Here is a 21,564-nt window from a genome sequence, read left to right as displayed (position 1 = left end):
AACATAATACTATTGAATACTCCAGATAACATGAAAAACTGAACTATCAATCAAATTGTCAGAATCAGTAACAAGCATTCCTGAGCAGGCTATAATCTTGTCCCCCCCTCGCTTCAATATTAGTTAATTGATCAAACGCTGATGGAACAGACAGGCGAGGCTTCAAATGAAGCCTGGATGCGCAAAGTTTATGCAGATTATTTCTGTAAAAGGAGCTTATACAGTATACACAATTTATAAAGCATAGCAAAAAGGAAACTATTAAGCCACGTTCTTTTACTTTAAGAAATGGGAAATAAATTGCAGACAGAGACTTATAATTTGACACATCCCATTATAATGTGTACATGTGATAACTCAAATACGAGCTGGCACATAAACTGACCTTTAAAAACACATGTTTTTTTTTTTAACAAATGGCATATTTATGCCTCAATACATGTTCTGTTAATGGCTTCAGCCAGCAATGTCATATCCAATACAAGAAAATAGTAGACAGAAACCATACATTTTTTACAGGAGTTGCTTTGTTTTCAGGCAAGGAGACCTCTTCATTTGTTCTTCACTAAACTTGGTAATATCGTAGTAGATAAAAAGTTAATAAATAATAATAGGAAACAATTACAGATAACTATATATAGCTCAACCCCGTTATAACGCGATCCGTTACAACGCGAATCCGCTTATAACGCGATGCAAGGGTGGCTCCCAATTTTCGTATTTATGAATACTTTACGAACACGATTATTTGTATCTTAAATACTTTATTGTACAATGCATACAATTGTACATTATTTCTAACGCGATGTGATTCTTTGGACCCCACGCCAGCGTTATAAGGGGGTTGTGGAAAATAGCTGAAGCGCTCAAATGCAGGTATAATATCAAAAATAATAAGCCAAAACACTAAACCAGGGTACTAACAATTGATATAGTACCTATTGTGTGATATTGTGGGTACTATCCTCCTGAAGACAGGTGGTGTGTGGTGCAACCCACTCACCATCAGTCTCATTGGCAGGTTCCCCTAAAAAATATACAAATACTCAATGTGGTTGTGCAAGAGGTACGTGGGGAGGACGACTAGAGCCCTTAAGGTCAGGATGTTAGAGCACTTAAGGCTCATAAAATTGAAAGACACCAATCATCCAGTCTCAAAACATTTCACTGAATGCGGTCAGGGAGGAATTAGCAATTTTTCCTTCTTGGGGATTGAATCAGTTATTTTTAAATCTAGAGGAGGTGATCATATCAACCTTCTGGACCGTAGGGAGGCGTATTGGATCTTCACTCTCCAAACACGCTTCCCTATGGGCTTGAACATTGACTGGCAACTAACACATTTTTTGTAAAATCATTTTTGTTAAGGATGTATTATTGTGCCATTAGTTGGTAATACAGGTTAATTAAGATAATTGTCATTATATTAGACATTACATTCTGATCATTCCAACCCTTGAACTTATGTTTCATTATGCAATATTATGCTAATTATCTAAGCTTAATTTTTTCTTTGATGTATCTTGTTGACAATACTTTATATTTGATATTGGTTGTATTTCCCTGGTTCCTATGATTTAGGTTCACAATCTGTGTTATGCAGTATTTATGTGTTAATATGTCTTTAAATTCACTTTCTTTGCATTCATTTTTTAATCATGTTTAGAGGTTTTTATTTTCACTTTTCTTGTATATAGCTTAGATGCAACACAACAAGTCTTTTAATCCACTTTGTTTATGTCTTTTGTTTATATATTAGTATCCCTTAGTAAGTATTAGTTTAGTTTTGCATAGCTTTATTTCGTTGAAATGCGCATGCCCATGTAAAAAGCAATGTATTTTGTTCTGCTGGAAGGTTTAGTAAAGCTTTGGTATTGTGTTCCTATGTTTGCCCACATCCAAGATGGCCACACTGCCTTTGGTACTTCCTTTTGCCCTTAGATCGGCACTGAGTCGTTCTGCGCATGCGCGATGACGCGCGCAGCATCATGACGTCATCAGGTTCCGATTTTTGGCGCGAAACGGCCCACAGGTAAGAGGGTATATAATGGATGTTATCACATTGTGTTTTATCCTTGAAAAAGAACGCTGTGACGTTCGAAACGCGTTGGATGGGTCTTTTGTCACATTAAAGTGCCCTTTTAATCATTTTTTGTTTTGGGTCCTTCCTGCTCCGTTTGTGCTGGTGCGCTTTTTGGTCTCCTTTTTTCTTATAAGGGGGTTGAGCTGTATTTAACAAATATATTTAACATCGGAAATGTAAAAAGTACAATATCATACCTAGGCCAATATTTTCTTCTTGTATAAGACTCCATCCGGCATTGGAAGACACCTTACAGACCATTGAGTTGAATAATCTGCAAGGAGTTTTCCAACGCCAAAGAGCCTATTTAATCTGACTTTAACCGGAATTATGGGCTAAAGCTGTAAAATTCCGGGCATTATTGAAATCCCTGATCTCTGATTGGTTAAAATTCCGGGCATAATTCATTCAGTAATGCCCGGAATTTTTGGCAGCTAGCCAATTGTTTATTTACAGCCAATCAGCTTTTCCTTTGTCAGAACAGCTGAGACAGGGCAGGGGATTGGTCAGGAGGCAGCAGGCAGTGACTCCTCCCCCTCCCTCCGTGAACAAAGCTCCACAGACACAGTTGAGTTGAGGAGGGATAGAGTGTGTTTGTAGCTGCAAAGTAAGTGTCTGTCTGCAGAGTTTATATGTAGCTGCAGCTTCAGTCTATCTAGTGTGTGTGTGGCTGCTGCAGCATTTGTGTGTGTGGGTGCTGCAGTGTGTGTGTGTCTAACAGCTGCAGAGTGTGTGTGTGGCTGCTGCAGAGTTTGTGTGTGTGTGTGTGTGTGTAGCTGCAGAGTTTGTGTGTGTGTGTGTGTGTGTGTGTGTGTGTGTGTGTGTGTGTGTGTGTGTGTGTGTGTGTGTGTGTGTGTGTGTGTGTGTATCTGCAGTGTGTGAGTGTGTATGTGTGTGTGTGTGTGTAGCTGCAGAGTTTGTTTGTGTGTGTGTAACTGCAGAGTTTGTGTGTGTGTGAGTGTAGCTGCAGAGTTTGTGTGTGTAGCTGCATAGTTTGTGGTGTGTGTGTGTAGCTGCAGATTGTGTGGATATAGATAGCTGCAGTGTAAGTGTATATAGAGGTGCTTTAATGTATTTACCATTTTATTTTAAATCAAAAATCTATATAACTATACAAAAGTGTCTATTATTTATGAAAAAGCCTACATTTAGCCTATAATAGTAATAATCCCCTCAGAACAGGGCATTACTGGCCAATAATGCCCTGTTCTGAGGGGATTATTACTTAATTAACGTTGGGTTAATCATAACTGGAGCATACAACCTAACGTTAACCCGGTGCATTGCTTAAATAACGCATGTTTTTTTTGTTTCGGTCTGTTTGTGCTAATGATACGCAAAAGAGGCTTCCCCACTAACATCGTATATCCAATAGGAAAGAGAAAACTAGAGAGACACCACATGGAGAGACATCACGTGGAGAAACACCACGTGGAGAGACACCTTGAGGTAAGACACGAACTAACGTCAGGTTATTTGAAGCGAGCGTTAACCCGATGCTAATGAGTTAAACGACGGCCGTTGTTTGTGCATATAAATGGCTTAGTGAATTTGAGTTAAAAACAGGGAAAAGAACGTGTGTTACTATTTTAGGTAAGCGGACTTTATTTGCCCTTATTTCACCGAGCTTAGTGCACCTGGGACAATGTTTTAAACCAGATTGGCCCTTCCTCTGAGTGTTTAATGCCAGAACGCTATTGGTAATTTCCCAAATGTATTTTGATCTCCTAACTTGAGGGATTTATAGTTCAAAATAATCCTGTATGTATTAGGTAATAGTTCTGAAGAAACATCTGAACCCACTTAAACGAAATCAAATTTTTTTGTTATTTCAAAATACTGTAAGCTCATTTTTGTCCATAAGTTTTTTCCTTGTTGTTTTTTTTATTTTTTACTTTATCTACTGAAAATAACATCATGGGACAAAAAAAAATGAATGTTTGCATAGTGTTACTTGTTTATCCTTCTTATTAAACTAATGCTGTAGTACTAAATAATTACGTTTTCTTTTTCCTCCTGCTTTGGTTATGTATTCTACATTTTGTCAAGTAGAATTGACCCCAATTACAATCTCATTTGTTCATAAAATACAGACACAGAGCTCTAGTCTGTTATTTTTAAAACTCCTTTTTGGGGAATTTTGTATATATTCTCATTGAAATGAATAGTATTTACTTCTTCCATACCACTCGTGCAACTTTTTTTTGCCCTAGAACTGCACCACGTTTGCCTTTATACTGCACATAGGCCCTCATTCTGTAAGCTCCGATACTGCTGATCTGATAGTATCACACAGAAAGCTCCATTGAAGTAATGGGGATACAGCTGGATCAGCACTCAGAGCTTGCAGAATAAGGACCATAAGCGTCATAGACTATGGGGGAGATGTATCAATTAACGTAAAGAAAGTGTGAACGCATTGCTCCATTTTTTGCAAGCATTTTAAATTAAAGAAACTGTTTCCTATATGTGATGCATTTCCATCCTGTCAAAAAGTCTCGCAGCTGGAAACCCAGGAGCACCAATTTTTACCAAAGTAAAAAATCCCCTTTTCATTATTACATCTGGTGCAGTTGTTTTTACAGTGGTGAGAAAAAAAATTGTGAACCGCTTAGGATTTTCATATATTTCACATAAAATAAACGAACTTATTGAGGACAAAAAAACGGAGAAAATCCGTTAGTGTGATTTTCTCCGTTTTTTGTCCTCAATAAATTTGTTTATTTTTCATCCTCTTTGCTTTTTTCTCAAGTGGTGCGGCGAGTTTTTTGGCAATTTTTGCCTTTTCACTCTTGATCAATTTCACAGCGCAACGCTCGCTAGGGATGGCACCCAGCAAGTGAAGACATACCATAGGAGAAGGAATATCTCATCTCTGTGAGTACCTGTTTATTCGGATTATCTGGATTCAGTCTTGGCAATAGGAGGTTGTCCCTGTATATTGGGTTATTTATCTGCAAAATTGCATCTCCCTGTATGGGACTTTATACACCTCCACCAGACTTCCACCTCCTGGAAAGAATTATACGTTAAGGCATGCTGAGGTGCCTCCTGCTGTATCATCATTTTTGCTTATTACAGGAAGCTTAGGATTTATATGCAATCCGTTTTGTTTCCGTTTTCAGTGCACCCCATATTCCTTGAGCCCCATTTCCTCCCTTTTGGGAGACTCCATTCCCAATATCCACGTGTGGAAAAGTATGTGAATCTTTAGGTTCAGTACCTTTTGAGCCACAATGACTTCAACTAAGCATTCCATGTAACTGCTGGTCAGTCTCTCACATTGGTTTTGAGGAATTTTGGCCCATTCCTGCTTACAGAATTACTTCAACACAGTGACATTTGAGGGCTTCCTTGCATTGACATCTCATTCCAGGTTCTGCTACAACATTTCGATGGGGTTTAGGTCCGGACTTTGACAAGGCCATTCTGAAACATGGATTTTTTTCTTCTGCAGCCATTTTTTTCTAGATCTGCTTGTATGTTTAGGATCAGTCTTTTCTCATGGAGGTCAAAAAGTTCTACCTTTGACTCGTCTGTCCAGAGAACATTGTTCCAGAAATGTTGTGGATCATCTATATGCTCTTTGGCGAACTTCACACAGGAAGCAATGTTCTTTTTAGAGAGCAGTGGCTTTCTCCTGGCTATCCTTCGTTTCTCGCCACTGTATTTGGCTCTGTTTGGTAAATGGGATACTTTGATGCATAATTCCCTGTGTTCTTACATTCACTCTTCATTTCTCTATTTTCTAGATCCAACATGGTACAGTACTGGTCGCTTCTACAATTACATTTATTGATATTCCACCAATTTCTATGAAATGATCATATTTATAGAACAGGCCAAAAATTTAGCTAAAGAAAGCACTTGATATGTCTATATAGGGAACGCGATCATTTCTTAAGCATATGTAACCCCCTGTGTAATGAGCTCACACACAGTCACACTGCCCCCTGGTTGGTTCCTCTCCAATGTGCTCTGGACATGTGACTGTCATGGACATGACAGCAGCCAATGATAATGGCTGTGGAAGAGGAGGGACTATGAGGGAGAGGGGCCTTTATGGGGGGAGGCCATGTTGGATCATATCTGGATGGACCTGAGTGCTATCAGGTCCGCTCGAGGTCTGCATAGAGTGCACGTGTGCACATGGCAGCTGGAGAAAAAGCTACATTTCCAGACGTGGAGTGAGAGACTAAGTGCCGTTGGAGGGGACCCTCAATGGCTATAAAAGCACAGTGGTACTGAAGCAGCCTTTTCAAAGAACAGTCCTGCAACAGGTTCAATACACCACGAGTTCCCACGGTGTGCTGGCACCATCACAAGCCAACATACCCAGGATTGGGTGACTACTACACCACAGATGCTGACTCACACCCACCCAGCTTTATTTGGGGATGGTATATTACTATATATACATCTGAGGATCACAGGATCACTAGAGTAACTAAGTGCCAGTAAACTAGTTGTATTATTCATACTGTGTCTGTGTTATTCCTGCTGTCTGACCATAGGCCACGTGTGGCCAAGTAAGTTATTAAGAGGGTCTCAGGCACAGCCTCAGCTATAGTTATAAGTCTGGGAGCCAAAAGTAGAGGGATTACACATAAGACTCTCTTCAATATACTGTGCTGCTACTTCCCTAAATGAATATGATAAAAATGTAATCCCTCTGAGGGAAGGCTACAAATACCCTCTGTTTCTTACATCTATCTTTCTCATATTGCTATATTATGAACTGGCAGAATTCTAGTCAAAATATCCTTTTCGACATTCTAGTCCCCTATAGGTAGCATTTAATACGCCTAAGGCCTTGGGCATGGTCAGCGCTTAGGCGCTGACCTGTGCAGAGGCGCACTGCTGCTCAGCACTGAGCCCCTGCAGCCGCAATGAGAGCGGCTTTAGCAGGGGCTCGCGGAAGCGTGTGTCTTAACAAATGTTACGTTTCTTCGCTTGCCAGAGCGCAGGGCCGGTCACGTGAGTGGTTCGCCCAATGAGGGTGAACCAGCTCCGTGACGTCACTGGCCCGCTCCCAGACACGCCCAAGGACGGCGCGCGCTCTAAGGCCAGGGAAAGCACCGCTTTCCCTGAGCCTCAGCGCGCCTCCGTCCGGCTTCAGTCTCTATGGACTAAGCCTAAGACCATTTACTGCACAATGCTATTTTAAACAACATAAGAACAATCTGGTAAGTAATACAGTATAATGATTATACAATCATTTAAATTGCTGCTTATCAATGAGGTTGCACAAGAAACAATCTATTATTTAACAGACATTACAACAGACCTTGGTTACGGAGGGATTCAGAAGTCGCCCTGAGCTTCTCTGCAGTTTCATCCAGTCCATCAGTGAACACTAAAATAATCTGTAATGACACATGTATAGATATTAGTGTAAGAATATATTCACAACTATACTACATACTCGGAACACAAAACTGACGCAAAACAGCACTCTTACTGGAACAAGGGGCTGTCAGGGAGCTGAGACTACATTGAGATTCTGAAATGTAGGCCCTTACTAAAAGTGGGGTAACACATATTTAACAATGCAGTAAGTTTCATTCTAGTAGTCAGTCATTAACTTTGTCCAACTTCAAAACTCCATCTTGATATAGGATATTGTTAGACATGTGCAATTTGTGCCAGCGTTCGTGAACCCGGGAAAATTTCCTACTTTTTCCTCGCGCCAAGCATTAAAAGTCAATGTCTATTGACCCGTTATACTGCCATTTGCTGGAAATTTTGCTAAATTCTAGCAAAATTGGCAATTTGACTAAATTCTGGCAACATTGGTGCCAATGTGCTCATTTTCAAAGAATGTCACTTTTCCGAACCTTTTATGAAGCACTTTTGAAGACATTTGACCATCTCAAGTTATTAAATATATCTTGTGTCAGTTACACGTACACTATATTTTGCTTTGCTCTTCCTCAAATTACATGCTGCTTGATGCAGCATTTGGAGAGAGCATCAATGAGGTGATGACTGAACAGAGAGGTGGTTCCTCATTCTTCCCTGAGATTTTTCAGGGCATTGAAGTTCCTGGGACAGCATCAGAGGCATCCTGCTTTCAAGCAGGAAATGTACTATCTTCCCCCACTCATGAACAAGTGAGGTAGAACAAAACAGAATGTGAGTAGGTTGAGGATGAAGCAAATGAATGAAAACCATGGAAGGGTCATTTGCTTGTGCTGTGCTGTGCTCCGCCGAAGCAGTAACCAACTACTGTACATTCCCATAGAGTTACACACATTCACACAGAGCAAGAGGCTGTTCTCATACAGCTGTAGAGCATATCACCAAATGTGAGTATAACTAGAAAACTGAAGGTTGTTAGTATACTATGGCTCAACATTGTCAGCCTAGTGACCTTTGCATACAAGAGGATAGATGAACACAGTTGCCCAATTGAAACATATATGCCAAATACAATGTGGCATACTGTATATATTCACATTTCAATTAATATAATTTATTTCTTCGATACCACTCCCACCACTTTTTTTGCCCCAAAATGGCACCACTTTTGTCTTTATACAAAAGCCCTTATTCTGTAAGCTCTGATACCATCGATCTGGTGGTATCGCACAGAAAGCCCCATTGATGTCATGTGACTGTGACTGTGTGATTCCTCTGGATCAACACAGTCGAGCTTACAGAATAATGGCCATAGACTTCATTGACTATGGGGGAGATGCATCAATGAACGTAAAGAAAGTGTGAATAGAAGTTTCTTGTGACGCATTGCTCCATTGTTTGCGTGCATGAAATTAAAGAAAGTGTTTCTTATATGTGATGTAAACTTTTCTGATAACAATTTACACCACCTGAGACCTGGTGGATTTTTTTGATGCAAATAAAAGATAAATAAGTGTCGCACGAGTTTGGTCCATCTCATTATAATCTGTGCATTGTGTAACTCCTCCCACTGACACAAAATCACAATGTGTCACTACCAGCACAAATCTTGATGAAATGACATAGATACCTTGACCTAAAGAATAGATAAAAATGATGCAATTTGTGTGAAATTTGCTCAGAATTTACCTTGATACATCACCCCTATAAGTTTTTAAATGCAGCTTCTGGATTTGTATGCACATTTCCATTTGCTACAGAATGTATATGGCTGCAATGAAAGGGAATTTCATTGTTACTAGAACTAATAGGGTGTGTACAGCAGCTATGCCATCTACTCTTTTTTTGTAATCCCAATGGGACTAATAGCACTTGACAACTATAGTATAGCGCACCATAAGCAGCATTGTACATAGGATTTTTACAGGCACAGTCCCTGCCCAGATGAGTTTTTTCAGTGCCTTTACTCACTGAGCTGCTCCTTCAACCCTTTAACTTATTTTGTTATAACAGAATCAGAACCCGGCTGTCACCTAGAGCTGAAAGTAAATACCTTGGAAACCAGGGGACTCCCCAGAACCAATATATTTTACTTTGGTTTTTTTTTTGCTTATAGAGGAGTGCCTGTCCTGTTTTCCTTTATATATATATATATATTGTACATAGCAAATAAAAAGATCACAGATATATATATATAAAGTATACGATACTGTTCCAAAGTCAGGTAATAAGAGACGGCACTCAAGAGAAGTTTGGTAACACAGGTTATTCAGTGAATAAGGGTTTACATCGTGGTTAGTCCTCCCACACACTACACTGAAGAAGGTCCCCAGTGTATTAGGTAGAGCGTTGAGTCATTCTATAGGTTGAATACCTGTGAGACTGTTAAAGAACTTTTTACAATTCCTTTACCACCCACCATAACAACTTGTACTAGGTGCAAACTATAATTTAAATAAACCAATACTTTTGTTACTACAGTAAATATAATTTAACGAGTCATATTAAAGTATATTTGTTGGACTTTGGACTGTAAGAGAGAGAGACCCATAAGAGAGAGACCGAGTAATATCACGAGACTGTTGTGCAATGATGAACCAGCATGGGATAAGGTCCATGTTTTAATGCAGAATGGGGTGAGTTTGAAAGGTATAGATACGCACAGCTGCATGAAACATGCAAGAATTGCACAAGTGTTTTTGCCAAATTGACGTTGCCTGAAGACAAAGATGTTTGCAACACAATTACCTTAACTAACCCACAATGTGCTAAACACAGAAACAAGACCACCAAGACACCAAGGCACAGAGGGAGGATAAATGTGCTGATGGAAGATAAAGCTAGGGTCCGGGAACAATAAAATAAGCATGAGTAAGAATGACGTGGGAATGAAGTAGGGATACTGTTTTTATATACTGATGCTTTTAGAGATTCGCTGTATAGACCAGGGTGCCTGTCTTCATCACACGAGGACAGAGCTGCACTATTAATCCTAATTGCTTGCTGAGGCTAAAATAAAACAACATCTACTCTGAGAAGCGTCTTCGTGCCAGACTCGTCTTGCTCCGATATGCAATACCCCATCTCTAAAACTCCCTTCAAAATAGCAAACACGCCCTGCAAAACTAGCAGATACTGAAATGAAGAAACAATGCTTGTCTTCAGCCACAAAGAGCCATTTTCTCAGTGTCACCCATTACTTTCATAGAAATAGCTAAACTATGACTGCCTCCGAGTCTGCGTGGTCTCCTCACTGCACTTCTCGTCCCTCCTGTGTCCTAACACACATCCACTGTGCATTGAGTGATTTTTATGGTGTAAGAGGAATCTAATGGGGTGACACTAACCTCTGTAAGAGGTTAAAAGCGGCCGATTCGGCATTCAAGTCAGTGGTAGTTATAGCCAGATCACTGGCATTAATCGGTAATAGAGGGAGTGGAGGATTGGGACACAAATAAGCTTAAACATCATTACTGAACAGTGGACTCCGGTGGTAAGCCTTTCACGAGCTTCCTCGAGCATCTAAATCCTGTTTATTATAATTAGGGGTTCTGGTTTTAAACTGGAAAATACCACCAATTAATTATCTTTCACTTTCTATTAAAATCTATATTAAAAACGGAAATTAAGCATAATTTCCTATTGTGTTCTACCTCTTGTAGCTGCCACAGGTAGGAGACAAAGTGCAACACAAAGAGCTTCTGTAAACTAAAATTAGTGCACCGATACACACCAAATTCCAATGTGTGTAAGAAAAATGTCCATTGTTAACACTAATAAACACAAATTATTTTAATAAAAATAAAACACCGGGAAAAAATAAATAAATAAATAAATAAACACCAATTTTCCAAAAATAAATAAATACCCCAAACCCAGAATTCCTAATGATAATATTAAGAACCTCCGCACATTCTAGCAATGTAATTGGCACCGAGTTCACATGCACACTCTGTACAAGTTCTCTCTTTTGAGTCTAAACGTCCTCAATTGTGATGAATATACTTACTTTCGTTTTCTGTGAGGGCAAACCTCTGAATTTGGTCCAAATGGATTCAAGGAATTTTGAATTTAGATAGGTGTCAGCAGCGGACTGAACACCTATAAACTTTCTGAGGATATCTTCATTATATTTCTCAAAGTCAGAGTCGAATAGAGATTTCTCATCCTCAACTGGAACAACATATCTGAACTGGATGTTTATCTGAGATCCAGCGGCACAACTGATATTGCTCAAGGTAGACATACGTTGCAACACTTCAGGGAGATACAGCTGCAGTTTTTGCTGCAGACGGGCTGCAGAAGTTGGCCTGACCTTTCTTGAGAAGTCAACAGATACGGAAACATCTGTGCTACAATCGAAAACTACAAAAAGAAAAAGAAGGAAGAAGAGTTTGTTTTCGTAAACAAGACATTTACATAAATTAAAAGTGAGACACATTGTTAGGTCTATCTATTACTTGTTGGGTACAATACCTTTTAATGGACTTACATGGGGACCTTGTCAAATAAAATGATAGCGGGCAGAGCTTTGGAGATCTCCCAGTTCTCTTGTTTATATGCTCTCTGTACAAACTGTAACATATATGAAGATCTCTCATGCTGGCTCATTAAGCGATACCATAACCTACAACAAATCTACTTTTCCCGATGATCAGTATGGCTACTAGAAGCCATAAAATATAGATGCATGTTTTGTCTTGACCCATTGTGGGTGATTTAGAAAAAAAATATTGCTAAATAATGTGCACAGTGGTGCAATTGAAATCAGAACCACCTTTGCAAAAGACAAAAATGACAGTTGTGAACCAATTTTTTTCACGAATATCTGACAAATAGCCCCATTTGAACAGCAACCCTAATCTTAGCATTGTTGCTGTTTTTTTTCTAGCATTTTAATAGTTAATTAACCAATACATCATTAGTGGGACTGTGGCATATATGATAATTGTCACGCTCAGGGGTTTCCAAGCATTCTTCTGGAGCAAATCTCCACTGCCGGTGTTTCATTATCAATCAACCCCAGCAATTTGAAATGATAAATGCAAAATTCTATCACGTCCAACAAATATAAATGATCAAAATTCATTCGTCTAAATCTTCAGATGTAGCAGACGTTATATCCCCTGCCGGCACACTACAGCGGGACATACACAACGTGCAAGAGGGAGGGTCGGCCATGGTTGGAAATTATCCGTGTGCGTGGCCAGTGCGTGAGCGCGTGTAATAACGCTGGCTATATCTGTAAGTATTGTTGATTTTTGGGGGTGATTTTGAACCATATGTTGAAGCATCCTCCGTATTTTTGCTGCATCAGGTACAACAATTAATGTATCTATTTGGAAAGCCTGCAAGATAGGATGAAATGACAGATTTGTAGATCAGACAAAAATATAAACAATAATATTAATAACCTCCCTAAATAAATATGGGCACTTTTGCAACTTTCTTAGCAGCACCTCAAAATATGCTATTAATATGTTGTTGTTTTTTTCTTAAGATCAAATAGGTCTCTCGGGCGAAAGGTGGAACCACATTATATCTGTGCAAGAACACTTCCTGCAGTGTGCGGTGTAAGTCAGCCAGACGTTAGACTGGTAATGCTCCATCTACTTTATTATATTGCTATTCTCAATATTAACGATCATAGCTGAGCAAAACAATTAAAAAAATGTACACATATGCATCAATACTTTGTGCACTATACAGACCGCATGTGACATGGTACCCCCATATAACAGCACATATCCGTGTGACACTCTGGATATTTCAGAGTTTCTGTAGGATTCAGTGGGAGTTTCGGGCCAGTGTATAATGGCTCATTACATCCGAGCCTCTAAGTTTCTTTACAGTAGCACAGCAGAAGAAAGAATTTGTTTCATGATAGTTTACCTACAAACTACAGTACTTCATAGTTAGAACAGCTACTGTTTCTCTCTTTCGAAACTCCAGAGGTCACTGTTGAATCATTGCATCTTCACACAGAACTGAGCACAGATTTTCTTTGCAATAAACTGTTTATTAATATATAGGTTTTATCCTCACACTATATAAGTTATGGTGGGTAAAAAAAGTGACACCGTACAGTGTACACCCAATAAAAATATCACTCGTTGGCACATTTACATGTTCTGACGCTGCTGGGTCACGTGAAGTCAAGGTAAGAGGGGGCACGAGCAGGGGGGGGGGAGAGCAGGCAGGGGGGAATGTTTGCACACACCTCGTTTATTTCATGGCCATTTTAACATGACACCTAGAAGCATATGTCTGCTGTATTACACAGCTGTGCTGAAAAGCTGTGTGAAAGGACAGGGATATGCATATAGGGGTCCATGTTAGAATAGATATGAAGCAAGAGGTGACACTGTGTGTCCATTTGCATGTCATTTCCCAGAATCCTATATATGTGTGTGTGTGTGTGTGTGTGTGTGTGTGTGTGTGTGTGTGTGTGTGTGTGTGTGTGTGTGTGTGTGTGTGTGTGTGTGTGTGTGTGTGTGTGTGTGTGTGTGTGTGTGTGTGTGTATATATATAATATGTATATTAATCCTTACCGATGGAAGGCTGATCAGCTGGTTCACAGATCTGATTCACAATCTGTCTCTTGATGGACTCCAGCGCTTCGAAATTCTCCACTATATACACATTTGCTGGCGTACCAGCAATCTGAACAAGCTCGAAACTGTTCGGAAGTCCAATTCCGATTGAAAAGATGTTAATGCGTTCACTCCTCAGCGCAGCCGCTTCCTCTTCCACCAAGTCATTAGACTTCCCATCTGTGATCACTATTAGGTACTGGCGTATGCCTTGGTTTTTACGGCTACCATTGGCAGGATCAAAAAACTGCCTGACAAACTTGAGTCCTTTGCCAGTGTAAGTCAAGGTTTTCAGCTGTCCAATTTCATCGATTCGTTTTCTCATGTCAGCGCTGGAGTAGTATTCCTTCAGGAAGAATTCTTTCTGGGGGTTTGTGCTGTACTGGGCCACTCCGATGTGCACCTTGTTCTGTGCGATGGTGAAGCTTTTCACAATCTCGTTAATGAAAGTCTTCATACTTGTAAAGTTACTTGGAGTGATGCTGGCTGAGCCGTCAATCAGGAAGACCAGGTCAACCTGCTCGTGTGAACAAGCTGAAAAAGAAAACAAATGGGATTCCAATGAAAAGGAGTCGGTGCTTGTGCGTGATGCTTTTAGGCGTAAACCTGTTATTATGAGCAAATGTGTTTCCTTCATTTTTGCACAGAATCTTTATGATGTTCCTTCAGTATTTTTAATGTTTAAGAATTAATTCATTGGAAATCATCCACTATATGTGTGTGTGTAACACAATATTGCCCCTTATGCATCAAAGAAAAACCTTATTACTTTCAGGATTGCACCACTTTTACACCAGTGATTTCCAACAGGGGGTTCGCAAGGTGCCTCCAAGGGGTTTTCCCCCCAAAATATGTAATGGCAAACCCCAGGCAGTATAGTGGGGTCCTGAGCCCGTGTTGGACTGCGTATTTAGTGAGACCCAAAACTGCACCTGCATGGGTGGTACAGTTGTCAATTACAGCAGGGCCTTCCAAAGTTGTACCCCACGTTGCTTTGCATTCACAGCAGCATTGTGGGACGTGACTTTGGACGCTCCTACAGTAATTGAAGCTATACCACCCATGCAGTCTGCACACACTGAGGAGCAGATTATTAAGTGTGTTCCGTGCACGAGATCAGGACACTATACTGCCTGGGATCAGTCAAACAGTTTTGTTAGCAATAGTGTAATGACGAGGGAATAAGATTTATTAATTAGGGGTTCGAGAAATAAATATTTTCTAGAAGAGGGTGCACAGTATAAAAAAGTGTTGTTCTCTGAAGCCCGAAAACCTGTATTCAAATCAATTACACAGACTACACATATACACACATCGCTCGCCATAAATTTACAGATAAAGTGTACCTGGTACATAGGGGGGAAACACAAACCTCCAAACACTACAAGAAGTGACCGCAAGGGGTCACTAGAGCCCCTAATAACTGCACTCACAGTAATTCGGGATAGTGACAGGTATATGGCAACAGTACATGAACTGCAAATGCAGACCCTCTAAATAGGGATGACCTCGGTAAGGTCCCACGAGAACACTAAACACAAAGAATCAAAAATAATAAAGTTTTAATAAATCTTAAAATCCGACGAGAAACGTGATAAAAAATATACAGTGATAGCTAAAATCCCCAGTGGCGAGATGGAGGCAGGTATATGTGGATCTAAGCACCGTGAATACAGTGTAACCACATGGGCTAGGTTACCCACTATGCTGATCAGTGAGCCACAGAGAAAAAAGCCCTCTCTTGGGCTTACTAAGGCTTGACAAGATAAGTGTTATCAAGCTATATCCAAAGACCACTAATATGGTTAGAGGTAAGTCGTCCTGCACACCATATAGGGTAGTGCGAGGGAAAGAGGGAGGCATTACAGCAGACTGCTGGAGTCAGGTAATACAGAAGTTAGAATGTTACTGTATAGTCAGAGATCACCACATAAAGCCCTAATTTGGCAGATCATGTAAACTTACAAATATCCTCAACCCAAAAGCCACTAGCAGCTAGAATATGGCTACAGCTGTTTCATGGGTGACATATAATGTCTGCATTTAAGAGGTGAATATTTATGCCTTGTGTGGAGGTAACCATAAGACCTGATCTCTGTGCTCGTTTTCCCGTGCGGTATAGCTCAGGAACTGATCCGTCTGCTCGTTCCGTCTCGCGCGCGTGACCGTCAAAGGAATGACGTCACTTGACCCCGACGTACGTTTCATGCGTAACGGCATGCTTCTTCAAGGGGGAGGAGTACATTTTAAGATTTATTACAACTTTATTATTTTTGATTCTTTGTCTTTAGTGTTCTCGTGGGACCTTACCATGGTCACCTCTATTTAGAGGGTCTGCATTTGTAGTTCATGTACTGTTGCTATATACCTGTCACTATCCCGACTTACCGTGAGTGCAGTTATTAAGGGCTCTAGTGACCCCTTGTGGTCACTTCTTCTAGTGTTTTGTAGGTCCAAATCAATTACCCCTTTAAGGTTTTGTGTACTGTTTATATTTGTGCTTGGTATTATGTTTATTTATTTTTTAATTACAAAATGTTACTAAAAATGTCTTTAAAAAAATCAGTAGTCTAATCCAACACATCACTTTCACGTCACTGCAGTTGGCCTTGTAGGTTCAGCCACTGCAGTAAATCAGATTAGTTTCACAATATTTGGTGATAAGTCTTTAGGGAATGTAATCCTCCAGCCTGCAGATGCTCTACTATGTCCTCAGCCCAATTAGCAGTACTAGACACCTACCGTACGGTAGGAAGCCTCTGGAATCAAACACATCTGGAGACTGTTGCCTCGGGTGTAATTTTTCAGTGTACCTGCACCTTTGACCCATTTAATACCCTCATAACGTCAGTGTAATGGTTATTATGGATTCAATACTTCTGCCTATTCAACCATTTACCTAAAAGATTTTAATATGTGACCTTAATGCTGCCCTATTATTTACCACAAAAGGGAATTTATTGGAAATCAGATTATATATGAACTGTATCATAATCCATTACCAACTATCTGAATTGGACCACCACTCATTATGTATTTGTTAGACTTTTACAGAACTACTATTCTCAACAATCTTGTTATGAAACCAAATAAAAATGCAGACATTATTTAATTAAACCCACTGATATAACTATTGTTCTACATCGCTAATGTTTTGGAATGTTTAATGCAGAACACATTGTAATTAAGGTTTTTTTTGTGCAGCCCCAAGCATGCGATGATTTCACAGCTATCTAACAAGCCTCTCTACATTTCTATTTCAAATAAAAAATATAGGCACCTTCTGGAACTGGAAGACATTTTACACTCCATACAAGTCAATCAGCTGTAAGGGTTCTCCCAAGGGTAACTTAGTAAATATGGGCTATAAATGTTTAATATCTTAAAAAGGAAAAATCAAAATAAAGTCACAAAAGCAGTAAACACACACTTGAATTTGACAGATATAAAGTAATTAAAACCTGCAATGTTTTTAGAACCAGAGTGTGATGATACTTTGAGTAAAACTTATTTAGATACTTACATGGTTTTGATTCATCACAAACAATATGAGTTATATTGTCATGTAAACTTTCCAAAATACTGTAATTCTGTACAAGGAACCACCTGTCTAGCTGCCCAGCAATCATTTGAAGCTCCTGCTCTTTAGCGCTGCCAACTCCAACAGCAAAGACAATAATGCCATCATCCCTCAGAGATTGTGACACTTCAGACAGCCTATCTCGGTCAGCGCGTGTAGTTTCCCCATCAGTAATGAGAACTAGAATGTCTGTGACGCCAGGTCGACCACCATATTCTGTACGAAACCTTTTGTGGGTATATTCCAAAGCTGTTGTGGTGTACGTGTATCCTCTGACTCGCTCTAAACTAAATATTGCCTTCCGGACATCATGTTTGGTAGAATAAGTATTCAATGAGAATATTTCCGTAGGAGCTGTACTATAAACCACAGCACCAAACTGAACCATATCCTTCCCAACCATAGAATCATTAACCACAGCCTCCATGAACCTCTTCATAATTGTGAACTGGCTATTTGTAATGCTGACAGACGCGTCAACTAGAAATATGATGTCTGCAACTTCTGTCCTTTTGCAAGCTGTAATACATGAATGAAAGATACAAAACAGTCAATTAAATGTACTTTTATTTCAATGGTAATTACATTCCTGCAGCTAAATAAACTCCTACTGTACATCATCTGCCATAAAGGTACAGTAAATAAAATAATATACGTATTGGATATAAAAGTCATACTGTATGATGAAAATGCAAGTAGCTTGCTCTACAAATCTTATGGGACACATTTCCACCGTATAACATTTATATTGTTAAGAAAAATGTGCTGCTATAAAATTGCAGCTCCTACTGCCTAAAATGTGATTATATACCACTTTTCATTGCAATTTTCAAACACCTTTCTTCAATACCCGCAGGCAAAGTTATATTCGTTTGTAGCTTAAAAATGTTTGTACCGTCCATGTAAAACTAGTACGCTATTTTCATCACTAAGAAGCACAGAGATATTAATTCAGGTCGTGCTAGATGGTGAATAATGGTATTACATATGTTTGTATGTTATTAAATATGCACTAATGAAAGTGGATCGATGTATGTGAAGCCTGCTAAATTACGAGGCACATTTTAACAACCAATAGAAAGGATACTTAAAGAAAAAGTATTGTCACTCAGTGGATTTCCTTAAGTAACTCCTGCGACTTCACAGTAACTCCACTCTACTTATACGTACAAATAAATATTGTTCTAGTAGGGCTTATAATTTTTAAATAATCCTCTATATTACATATACTTTATAACATTGCTGGGGTGTATGGCTAAACAATGGTGGGAGTTTAAAAGGATAAATTATCTCCCATTATCACATTTTAAACAGAGCATCAATCACCGAGATTTCGGCTATTAGGCATAAAAGCTGCTATTGGTTCACTTTGGTGCCTTTAGCATGCTGAAATGCATGCCGCTTACCAAGATAAAAGTAGTTACTCTGATAAAGATTTTGATACACTTCAAAACAACAGCTGAAATGTTCTTTCTAAATATATTTCTTAGTGTATTTTGTACATGTATAGCATTTTTTTAAATTAATTTTATGTTATACAATACAGTTTTTTTTTCTAATATTTTCTTAAACATATCTACTGTATCTTCCTTCACAGTCTCCAGGAGCACTACATTTCACATTTTCACTGGCTTGGTGTAAATAACCCTTTTCTTTGCTGCTGTTGAAATCTCTAATGTCAAGAGACGACCCTGTGTAATTAAGACTCCCCTTGGGATGATACGTTCCTTGTACTGACCCTCGATATATTAGTAAATAGTAATCATAACCCATTTTAGACACGTCTATCTAATTTAAACAATCCTAATTTGTATCAAATTACCTTCCACCCTCCTTTCTTAATTATGTTGCGTTTCTCTTCATTTTTCCATTATGTTCCATAATGCCCTTTTTATAGTAAAGTGGCCAAAACTTTACTGCATATTTAAGGTGTGGTCTTACTATGGATTTATATAGGGGGACAATGATGCTCTGCTCTCTTCCATCTATTCTACTTTATATGAAAGATACTATCATGGTAGAATGTGTAGCTACTGGTTATACAGTATACTGGTATACTATTGTATATATGCTGACATCCAGTGCAAAAGTATTGTAAAATTATTGGAAAGTTGGGTAAAAACTCACATTCTTGAGGATTGCAGATCTCAAACATGATATTTCTGTTCAAGAAAGTCAGCCCATCAAAATTATCTGCGTAGAAAACCTTGTCTTGCTTGCCGGCAATCTCCATAAGTTGGGAATTGTTGGCATTGAGCACTCCTATGGCATAGATGATAATGCCTTTGTCCCTCATAGCTTTGGCAGGTTGTTCCACCTTATCCTGGGCCTCACCGTCTGTGATGACGATTAGATATTGTTTTGCGTTTGCTCGGCCTCCCTTGGTCGCACCAAAATAAGGCAGAGCAAACGTTAGTGCGGATCCTGTCTGAGTTCCTTGTTTCATTTGCTTGATGTCTGTGATAGCTGTCTTTATTTCACTCTTCCGTCCATACCTGTTGAGCGGGAACTCTTCCTTTGTTGTAGAGCTAAACTGGATTAACCCAATTTGGACTCGGTCAGGCCTAATTTCTGTCTCTGTCACCATCAAGACTATGAATTCCTTCATCTTCTCATAATCATCATAGTGAATCCTTCCAGAACTGTCCACAAGAAAGATGATATCTGCTCGTATGTCCTTGCAGGCTGGAGAAAAGTGAAGATAACAATCGCCATTAAAAATATGTGATTAGAAAAACTGTGCACAGTCTGGCTACATTTACCATTCATCATTCTCTGTCAAAAATGAATGTATTTAAAATAACACAACAGAATAAACAGTAAAGACAAAAACAATGCTAATTATTACATACGCCTATAATCAGTGTTCGACAAACCTATACATTTGCACGCCACGGGCGAGTGGATTTAACACCGTGGCGAGCTCCTATTGGCCCAAACAGCACACGTGTGGTACTAGGTGGCAAGTAGATTTTTTTGTTTGGCGAGTAGATTTTTTGGTGATTTGTCGACCACTGCGCTATAATAATATATTATCTCTAACTGTCCATGAAATGTATGTAAATTGAAGGTATAATCTGTGTTCATTTAATATAATAGACATAACATAAAACACAGACAACTCAGTGCACATCCAGAAAAACTTATATACGGTACAGTGCCTAAATATACATTTATAAATAACTAATAAATAAAATGGTCTTTTAGTTTAACATTTTGGCTAAATTGTTGTAAGCCCTTGAGCCAAACTTCACTTCATATTATTATATATATGTTGTGGGTATTTTGGGGGTTCAATTTGAGCTTGTAGGTGTTCTGTATGTTTTATAATTCTTGTGCAGCTAGTCTTGGCTGTTTTGGAGGGTGGCAACCTCCTATCCAATTGAAGCTCACTCCCTCCCACATTTAAATGGTTAAAAGCTCACTCCATGGCATCTCCAACTATCAGGGGAACTTGCCTGCATGCAGTGTGATTGTGACAAATCTATTACAGAGTGCTTTTCCTGGTAATGTACAGGTTAATAAAAGCTTCAATCAGACTTAGAACTTTTGCAACTTATATTGACAGATTTATTATAAATCATTCTTCCTGGCAATGCACAGGTTATTAAGAATTTATATTAGTGTAGGGACCCTTGAAACGTGGTCTGCCGTGAAGTTTGGCTCAAGGGCTTACAACAATTTGGCCAAAATGTTAAACTAAAAGACCATTTTATTTATTAGTTATTTATACATGTATATTTAGGCACTGTACCGTATATAAGTTTTTCTGGATGTGCACTGAGCTTTGTCTGTGTTTTATGTTATGTCTCTGGTTTTAAATACATATTGCCATGCTCAGTAGCACTCCTCTGTGAAACTTATATGCTTATATATATATGTTGTGGGTATTTTGGGGGTTCAATTTGAGCTTGTAGGTGTTCTGTATGTTTTATAATTCTTGTGCA

The 21,564-nt window shown here is 39.1% G+C and overlaps 1 protein-coding gene across 1 annotated transcript in view; it reads right to left on the bottom strand.

Moving 5' to 3' along the window:
• LOC142487559 (collagen alpha-4(VI) chain-like) overlaps positions 1 to 21,564 on the bottom strand; it is a 170,022-nt gene that overhangs the window by 66,065 nt on the left and 82,393 nt on the right. Inside the window, exons 10-14 of the mRNA XM_075587082.1 lie at positions 19,745 to 20,302; positions 17,561 to 18,136; positions 13,996 to 14,571; positions 11,454 to 11,809; positions 7,371 to 7,449 (exon numbers count right to left, since the gene is read on the bottom strand). Coding sequence (XP_075443197.1) covers positions 7,371 to 7,449; positions 11,454 to 11,809; positions 13,996 to 14,571; positions 17,561 to 18,136; positions 19,745 to 20,302 — 2,145 coding nt within the window. The remainder of the gene's footprint in view (positions 1 to 7,370; positions 7,450 to 11,453; positions 11,810 to 13,995; positions 14,572 to 17,560; positions 18,137 to 19,744; positions 20,303 to 21,564) is intronic.

Source organism: Ascaphus truei, chromosome 2 (genome assembly GCF_040206685.1).
Source record: "Ascaphus truei isolate aAscTru1 chromosome 2, aAscTru1.hap1, whole genome shotgun sequence".
In the NCBI taxonomy this organism is placed as follows: Eukaryota; Metazoa; Chordata; class Amphibia; order Anura; family Ascaphidae; genus Ascaphus; species Ascaphus truei.
Note: the sequence above shows the minus strand (reverse complement) of the source record. Positions and strands in the feature narration are given on the sequence as shown.